Source organism: Rattus rattus, chromosome 5 (assembly GCF_011064425.1).
Source record: "Rattus rattus isolate New Zealand chromosome 5, Rrattus_CSIRO_v1, whole genome shotgun sequence".
Taxonomy (NCBI): Eukaryota; Metazoa; Chordata; class Mammalia; order Rodentia; family Muridae; genus Rattus; species Rattus rattus.
This window is the reverse complement of record NC_046158.1, coordinates 153,236,673-153,246,231: the sequence shown is the minus strand read 5'-3', so window position 1 is coordinate 153,246,231 and position 9,559 is coordinate 153,236,673. Positions and strand designations below refer to the sequence as shown.

At 46.6% G+C, this 9,559-nt stretch overlaps 1 protein-coding gene across 1 annotated transcript; it reads left to right on the top strand.

Annotated features, from left to right (window-relative positions):
- The first annotated feature begins 1,469 nt into the window (after positions 1 to 1,469).
- On the top strand, positions 1,470 to 3,143 carry Spint4 (serine peptidase inhibitor, Kunitz type 4). Its single transcript, XM_032902483.1, has 2 exons — positions 1,470 to 1,671; positions 2,836 to 3,143. Exons 1-2 carry the CDS (start codon positions 1,470 to 1,472, stop codon positions 3,141 to 3,143), a joined length of 510 nt encoding a protein of 169 aa, XP_032758374.1.
- The last annotated feature ends 6,416 nt before the right edge of the window (positions 3,144 to 9,559 follow it).

Sequence of the window (9,559 nt, the reverse complement as noted above, 5' to 3'; positions counted from 1 at the left end):
TTAATATGTACAGGTGATGGAATGTGCAAGTCAGTGCAGATGCCTGAGACATTGGATGCCCCAGGAATCTGGAGTTAGAGGTAGCCTAAGCCATCTCATGTGGGTGCTGGAAATTGAACACAGGATCTCTGCAAGACCAGTTTGCACTCTGAACTGCTGAGCCACCTCTCCAGCCCTCTTAAAACTGTTTCCTTTTTAATTCAATCTCATCCATCCAGAAAGTCTGCCTGTCACCAAGAAAGTAGAAATAACAAAGCTTCTAACAGAGCAAGGGAAGAGAAAGACTTACTCACTGCTGGTAGAAATGCAAACTTATGTAGCCGCTATGATAACCCTTAAAGAATTTCCTCAAAAACAAAACAAAACAAAACAAAAAAAGCTAACAATTAAAGTGCCAAATGCTCCAGCTGTAAAGGTTCTGTGTACCACCATGGTGACATTTGCATGGTCACGTTCGTCGTTTGTGATTCCCAAGACTAAGAAATGGAGCAGCCTGTGTGTCTGCAGACAGACAAGGAGATGGAGAAAATGTGATCCACAGGATGGTGAGGAACAGCTTTAATCTCAGCACTGGGGAGGCACTGGCAGGCAGATCTCCGTGAAGTCAAGGCTAGCCTGGTCTACATAGGGAGTTTCAGGACAGCCTGGGCTATGTAAAAGAGACCCTATCTCAAAAGAAAAAGAAACAAACAAACAAAGGAAGAAACAAAGGAAGGAAGAAAAAAGGAATGAAGAAAAGAAAAAAGAAAGGAAGGAAGGGAAAGGAAAGGAAGGAAGGAAGAGAAAGGAAAGGAAAGGAAGGAAGGAAGGAAGGAAGGAAGGAAGGAAGGAAGGAAGGAAGGAAGGAAAGAAGGAAAGATAATTTGTGTACACAGCAGAATTTCATGTACAAGTTCAAAAATGAGGTCATGGTACTTGCAGGAAATGGATGGAAGTGGAAGTTACTACCTCAAGCAACGTATTCCAGACTCAGACTCAAGACTCAGAAATACAAATCCTACATAGCTGTTCTTAAAACAGATTTGTGTTCTCGATATGTGGATACATGTATAAGGAGAAACAAGCCGTAAAACCTGAGAGGGGACAAATGACACTAGAGAAAGAAGAGTCATGGGACAGGTATGGCATGAAGGCAGGAGGGTTAATGGAGACAGAAAGGGGCGGAGAGGAGTGGGGACAGGAGATGGGGGGGGGCAACAAAAAAAAGTATGAAAATTCTGTGATGAAACCCATTGTTTTCTCTACGCATTCTTAAAACAATGAGAAGAAATGTATTGACTAAGTTCTAAGCAGCTCTGACTCATAGATGACAAGAGAGAAAGAGGTGGGGGTTCCTCCTCAGGGCTCTGTCAAACATGGTCTTTCAAACACTCCATGGCTGGGTACCCAAGCTCTTAGTGTCCTGCTCACTACACTGATTCTGGCTTCACCGGAGCCCTGTCCAGGCCCTGAGGAAATTAAATTCAAATATGGAGGCTCCACCTCCAAGACAGAGCACTTCAGTGTATCCTGGGTCTCTCCCATTTGCTGTCAGGAGCGCCATGGAGGCTCCAGGGATCCACCTTGCCCTGTGGCTTCTAACGTTTACCATGCTCCTGCCGATGCTTTCTACTGAGTTAATGTTCCCTCCAGGAGTCAGGGATCAACTCTGTGAAAGTGGGCATCTTGGAAGTAAGCAAAAATGGGAATGTGGCCGAGGGAAAAATGGTGACGGAGAAGGAAATTCGGGTAATCTGGGTGGTATCAGCAGATGACCAGCGCCGAACCATCCTTTTCTACCAAACCCCATGGGTTGGGGCTTCTGATTATATTGAGTTCCCACTATAGGTTGAAGAAAGAGGAAAAAAGAAAAGTAGAATCAACTTAAGTGACAAAAAGTCGTAAAGATTGGATTGATATTAGGGGTATTCAAGAGATCCCTCCCTCTCTCTGACACGCGCGTGTGTGTGTGTGTGTGTGTGTGTGTGTGTGTGTGTGTGTGTGTGTGATGAGTTTCATTTCTATTCAATACATAATCATAGGAGCGCTATGCTACCTTCCTTGGATTCAGAATGTTCAAGGCCATCCTCTACACCCCTGTCATTTTTAATCTGAATTCTAATGGGCATTTTGGGAAAACTCAGAGTGGAGGTCGGGAAATCCCAACCACGGAAAGGACTATATCTGGACTTCGTAAAGAGCAACATTAACTCTCTTTGTCTCCAATATGGTCACCATGGCTCCTGCTGGAACCCACGTGTATGCTGACAGCGAAAAGAAGTGAGTCTAGGGGTGTGAACGAAGAGAAACAGGAGGGGGGGAGGACAGTAGAGACATGAAGAGAAAAGAGTCTGCCAGATCTGTCAGCGGAAGCCTAGCCTTCAGGAGTAGACGTGCAAGGTGGGAAGGCTTTTTAACATATGTGCTCTGGTGAAGAGGAACAGGACTAAAGGAACGGTTCCGGTGGATGAGGACCTACCCGCACTGAGTTAGATGCTCGCTTGGGTTCCGATGGATGAGGACCTACGGGCATTGAGTTAGATGCTCATTGTAGCACCAAGGAAAATGCATAGAGACTCTGAAAGTGGGATGCTTAGTGTGAATAAGGAATATTGGGGAAGCTGGAGGATATGGTCCTGCTTTACGTATGCTCTGTAACATCAACCCAGACGATAACCCAGGTTCCCTGTCTCACATATAGAGCAAAGTTCATGCTCGAGGGATTATAACTTGCTCCCCAATGATAAAATCAGATTTATATGGGAACAGAGGAGAGCATTAGTAGTCTGAGTCCATAGAGAAAACAGTGATGATTCTTTTAGTAAGAGGATCTGAACCTGGGCTTCTCATCGACAGTAATGTGCAACCAACCCGTAAAGCAAGGCCACTGCACCTTCCGTTTCCACAGATACTACTTCAACAAGGACACAGCCTTATGTGAACTCTTCGTCTTCAGTGGCTGTGGGGGCAACAGAAACAACTTTAAAAATAAATACCTCTGTGAACTCCATTGCATAGAAGTAGAGGTAAGCCTCTTGTTGCCTCACCCCACCTTTAAGGATACTGCGTGGTTGGGATCACTGCTTTACAGGGCAACATCTAGAAAGAGGCTAGCAGGAAATGAGCAGAGAATCAATAAATCACTTCCACATACAGATATGTGAGTCTTAAATCCTGCGGTCCTGTGTTGTTTTCTACCTGAAAAGTAGAGCCTGGCCAAGCATGGTGGCTTACTGGATTACTTGTGTCATCCCAACCTTCAGGAATCTGAGGCAGGAGTCTGAGCCTAACCTGGGCTATGTAGTGAGTACCAGGTCAACTTAGGCTACATTTAAAAAAAAAACAAAAACAAAACAAAAAAACAAAACATAAAGCTAGAAAGGAAAGATGGGGAAGGAATGTGGAGAGGGCTGGGGAGGGGATAAACAGACTGGGGGAGAGGATAAGCATGATCAAACATGTCATATGAAACCTTCAAAAAAACTCATAGGTGTGTGTGTGTGTGTGTGTGTGTGTGTGTGTGTGTGTGTGTGTGTGTGTGTAATTACTTGGAAGAACATGCAGGTACAGACCCTAACTCTCCACCCAGCATCTCACTACTATGGCAGTGACCTGGCTCTTTGAGAACCTCACAGGTTGCTGTCTAGTGGTTAAAAGCAAAGCTCCAGAGGCATCCAGAGAGTGAGGAAGGCCCCACTCACGATACAGCACCTGACACCACCGTCTACAGAGGACTCAATCTGCACCTTCCCGCGGCACAGCCGATAGGAGAATATTATCTATAGACAACTGTGATATTTGGGTGACACCTTCAGAACCAGTCGATTGGGTCCTTTTATCTGTACTGATAACCCTAACAACTGCAAATTTTATTTATTAACAGAAGGACTAATCCAAACCCAAGGATGAGAGGAGCGGCGCTGGACTCATGCAGAGTGAATAAAAAGTTGAAACTTCTGACGACATTTAGAATTCAAAATTCTTGCTGGTTCCCTTGCCTAGGATGACCTTTCCCGATGGTTAGCTGTATGCAGTTTTAATTGATATTTTCTTGAACGTCAGCCGCGGTATGAATTCGTACATCATTCCCATCCAAGATGCTTCCAACAGAAACTACATAGATGACCCCTTGATGGGCACCCACCTCTTCCTTCATGAGTTAGTCCCCGTGGTATTCTTTGTCTTCGCTCTCACTCTGGCACTGTTTCCACCAAGATAACCGGCATTCAATTCTCAAATCTGCCGAGAATCATCTGTTAGTCAACCTTCAGGCATGTTCGCGTTCTGGGGACCTGTCTCTAGCATCCCAGTTGGCAGAACCGTAGAAGCCATGGCATTGCATCGGGGAACTCTGATTATTCAAACTCTTATCAACAGTGGAGCCTCACAGAGGAATCTATCCACGTGAGCCGGTACCCTAGTGCTTGTACACGCTGATAGGACCTGTGGCCCCACATGAGTCAGCCCGTGATGGCTCCAGCTCTGTGCGAACACTAACATCCACAGACCCTAGGTTATGGACACAGCTTGGAGAAGCCCTTAGGAAGGGGCACAAGCAATATATCAGAGGCCTTAGCGTTCTTACTCCCTTTCCCAGGAGATTACTATGATACAAAGTGGTGAGGGCAAGGAAACAAGAAGATTCTAGTATCCTCTAAGTATTGGGTCGAAATCTCCAAGGCCAGCATCCCATGCTGTGCTGTGTCAAATGTAGTTTTGTTCTCCGGCCTGACACTGTAGAGTTGATTTTCCTGGTGCCATTCATGGCAATCTGGAACGGTTTTCTCCCTCTGGTTTACAAAGACTTGGTGTTTTATAAGAGTGGCTCAAGTGCAACTTCTTTAAAAAGTCTTTGAGAGCGATGTTCTAGTTCAAAGGATGACTATAAGTAACGTGTTTGGTAGAGACAAGGAATTCATGACACAATTTCCTGTTAAGTTTCAATAGATCCTAATGATGCTTCCTTTAAAAAAAAAAAAAGGCAAATGTAGGCACAGGACAGATGGCTCAGTCAGCAAAGTGCCCACTGCACAAGCATGAAGACCTGAGTTCAACACCCAGCACACATGTAAAAAGACTGCATGTCTATAATCCCAATGCAAGGAAGGCCTAAGACGTGTAGGTTTCCCGGAGCTCATGTGGAGACAATCAGCAAGTGTCAGGTTCTGCAAGAGGCTCTACGTCAAAAGATAAGCTAGAGCAAGATCAAGAAAGGCACCCAGCATCCGCCTCTGCCCCCAACACACAAATAATTAAAAATTAATTAATGGATGCAATAACAAGTTAAATGCTGAGGGCTCGGGTGAACGTTCACTCACAGAGCATGAGTTCTATCCCAAGAATCCACATAAAAATCTGGGCATGGTGGACACAGGGGCACATGGTTATGGGGAGGCAGAGACAGGTAAATCAGGCAGCCTGGTGTCATCAGTGCACTCCAGGGTCCAGGAAACGCCCCCCCCAACAAGGTAGCTGTCTGGCTTGGTTAGGGTTTGCATTGTTATGAAGAGACACCTTACAGGTTCAGAAAGTCAGTCTATAATCATGAAGACAGGAGCATGGCAGCATCCAGGCAGGCGTGGCGCAGAAGAAGCTGAGGGTTTTGTACATCTTCATCTGAAGGCCACTAGGAGTAGACTGGCTCCCAGGCAGCCAGGACAAGGGTCTTAAAGTCCACATCCACAGTGACACACTTCCTCCAACAAGGCCACTATAGTGCCAAGCATATACAAACCAACACCCTGGACCTGAGGGCACATGCTTTTAATCCAAGCCCTGGGGAGACAGAGGCAAGGGAATATCTGTGAGTTCAAGTCCAGCCTGGTCTCTATATGGCCAAGGATAGGCAGGGCTGTGTAGAAAGGCCCTTTCTGAAGAGGACAAGGAGGAGAAGGAGAAAGAGGAGGAGGAGCAGGAAGGGGAGGAGGAGGAGGAAGAAGGGGAGGAGGAGGAAGGGGATGAGGAAGAGGAGGAGGAGGAAGGGGATGAGGAAGAGGAGGAAGAAGGGGAGGAGAAAGAGGAGGAGGAGGAGGAGGAGAACCACCACAAGAACAGGTGGACTGCTCCTGAGGGATAACACCCAAGGTTGATTCTGACCTCTACATACACATGGGCATGTGTGTGCATGCACACACAAACACACACACACAGGAACATGAATGCATGCCTACAGATGCATGTCGACACACAAAATACATATAGGACATATTCTCAAAAGGCTCTACACAGGGGCTGAAGAGATGGCTCAGTGGTTAAGAGCAATTGCTGCTCTTCCAGGTCCTACGTTTGATTCCCGACATCCACATGTTTCACATAAAACAGGCTCACAGCTTTCAGGGGATCAGACACCATCTGCTGGCCTCTGAGGGCACAGGCAAAACACTCATACATATAAAATAATCCTTTTTGAAATGTAAATGTTTTATATACCCATAACTGTGCATAGTAGCGTGTCTCCTTTCTTCCTGGTGGCAGCCGGTTTCCTTTCATGAAATTCACGTCTTCCCCTTCTTATGGTGCCTGGTTGGGGGGGGGGGGTGTTGTACGCACCTTTTTATCACAACAGAAGTCAGAGAAGCAACATTCCTGGTGGTGAGCACATTCCAGACACCACAGCAGGAGGACACTGGGTCCTTTAAGACCAAGGCTCACCAGTGGGTGCCAGTTTGCTCCCCACCCCCAACCAGACATCTGGCAGTGGCTGGGGGTATTTTTGGTCACAAAAGGAAGAACCACTGGCATCTAATGATGGGGCCACAAGTGCAGCTGAATGTCACATAAGGAGCAGACACACACAAACAATTACCCAAAACAAAACAGTTATGACTGGCAAGCTGAGTCAGTGCTTAAGAGTGCTTGCTGCTGGGGTTGGGGATTTAGCTCAGCGGTAGAGCACTTGCCTAGTGAGCGCAAGGCCCTGTGTGGTCCCCAGCTGGGGGGTGGGGGGAGTGCTTGCTGCTCTTCCAGAGGATCCCGGTTATGTTGCCATGTTGCCGGCATCCACATCAGGTGACTCACAGCTGCCTGTGACTCCAGATGCAAGGGAAAACACACACACACACACACACACACACACACACACACACACACACACGAATAATAAAATCTTAAAACATGTTAATAAGACCAAGGTTGAGAAATCCTCTGTCAGCCGTATATTTTTCCCTGTCTCAGGAAATCCTAATCTTGAGAGAGGGAGTTCCCAGCTTAGGTGACATGCTTCCCACCTCTAAACCCTCCATGATGTCATTGTTCCCAGCCGGGGTCCATATCTCTCCGTGATTCATGGCAGCCCCAACATACTCGGTTCATTTTGCTCCATTCGTTGTTCGGGTTAATTAGGATTGCTTTTGCTGTGGAGAGACACCACATCCAAGGCAACTTGTAGAGAAAACATTTAATTTCGGATTACTTACAGTTTCAGAGTGTGCGGTCTTGACCATCATGGTGGGGAGCACGGCAGCAGGCAGGCGGGCATAGCGCTGGAGAAGGAGCTGAGGCTTTACATCCTGATCCTAAAGCATGAGGCAGGCAGAGCTAACTAGGAATGGTATGAGCTCATCCGGTGACCCGCCTCCTCCAACAGGCCCACACAGCCTACCCTTTCCTAAACAGTTCCACCAACTTTGGATAAAGCATTCAAATAGGTGAGCCCGGGGGGGGGGGGAACAACACAGAACGTTCTCATTCAAACCACCACAGTCTACTCCTGTTTGGCTTTTTGTTGTTGTTAGATTTTTTTCTTTCTTGTTTTCGTTGTTGAGGCAGAGTCCCTGCCTTAAACTTCCTCTGTGTTGGGGTTCCAGGAGTCACCCCGCAAATCACACAAACACTGATATCAGTTAGAGAGGAACGGTTTATTGAACGCATACCTTCAGACTGATTGATCAGGGCCATAGCTCAGAAGCCGGGAGCTGAGGCTACAACCCGAAACATTTTTCTGCGTCAGCTGATAAAGGCTAAAACCTCAAAAACTCCAACTTCCAACAGGTGGTCGGCCCCTGACTCAAGCCATTTTAGACACAACGGTTCATACTGACCTTTCATTTGATGGGTCCTACATGAAGCTTGTGGCTGTGGAATCTCTTAGGATTAATAAACCTCATAACATAGAGAACAGAACAGGGTGTGTGGTCAGCAGGGCCCTGCTCTGAGTCACTTTTCTGCGTCAATGACTGGCGGGCACATTACAGCAACAATATGAGATAGCTGGTGGGCATGGAACAAAATGGCTGCCGACTAAGCTGTGGCCACAACCTCTTGTTTTGATTTTGAATTTCAGTGCTAAGAAGAAAGAAGAAACAGAGGAAAGAAAGGAGGTCTAGTTGTTCCTTATGTCTTGCCTCTGCTTGAAAAGCCTCTATTTAAAGGAAAAAGAGTAAAACTCGGGGAATATTAAAATTAAAAACGAAAAAAAAAATTAAAAACGAAAAGACGCAACCTACAATATGGCCTCCGTAGAACAGAAGAGTTTAACGACAACTGAAAATACTATATGCATCAAGAAATATCAATAATAACTTAGTCGTAATCCAAAAACTATGGCAGGAAGAATGTAGGTTTTGTTGTCTAATGTTCGGTTGACTTAACTGAGATGTCATGGAAGTCTTTGAACCGTTTGGTAAAGATCTTAGCAAACCACGGTGGTGGTTTGAATGGTCCCCATAAGTGTCGGTCTGGGTACCGGAGATCTCAGGTCAAGGGAGAAGAACTCAAGCAGGAGGGGAAGTATGGCTGCGGGAACCAAGCCAGCAGAGGGCTGGCTAGCTAGAAAGGCACATGGGATCTTGGTGCACAGGAGTCTCTAGTGGCAAAGGCTTCGGGAGAGAGTTCTCTTCCCAGGCTGTGTTACAGCTCTTATGACAGATGTTCTCAGATGATGGCGTAATTCTCACACACACCTTTATTCCTTCTGGATAGAATCTTACATACAGTTTTGGTGTGTGTTAGGGTCTGACAGCAGGTGCTTCCTATTGGCTTGGTCTGAGGTGTTTAGAATGCCTCATCTACATGTGGAAAGGGCTTGGGGACACTGCCCCTATGTGACCGATGGCCACAATTCTCTCTATGGGGAGCTGTGACTGGAGCCTGGTTTCAGGAGCAGGCAAAGCTCCTACTGTCCCTTTTGGGTCCCCAGGGCTTCAAGCCCTGCTTGTCCTTACCAGGCGTCCTCTCATGGTCTACCACCCCACATGTAAGCTCTTGTGTCTGAATGCTTCATCCCCAGTTGATGGAACTGTTTGGGAAGGATTAGGAGGTGTGGCCTTGTTGGAGGAGGTGTGTCAATGGGGGTGGGCTTTGGAGTTTCAAAAGCCCATGCCAGCTCCAGTTAGCCTGCTCTCTCTGCCCAGGGCTTGTGATCAGACCTGAGCTCTCAGCTGCTGCTCAGATGTCATGTATGCTGTCCAGTGTCGTGCTCCCCACCATGATGGTCATGATCTCTAACCCTCTAGAACCATGAGCTCACAAATTAAATCCTTTCTTTTACAAGTATTTGGTTATGGTGTCTCTTTGCAGCAATAGAAAAGAACAGGACGAGCAGTAGCCATGGAGTTGCAGGTTCTTGTTAAATATAAACAGC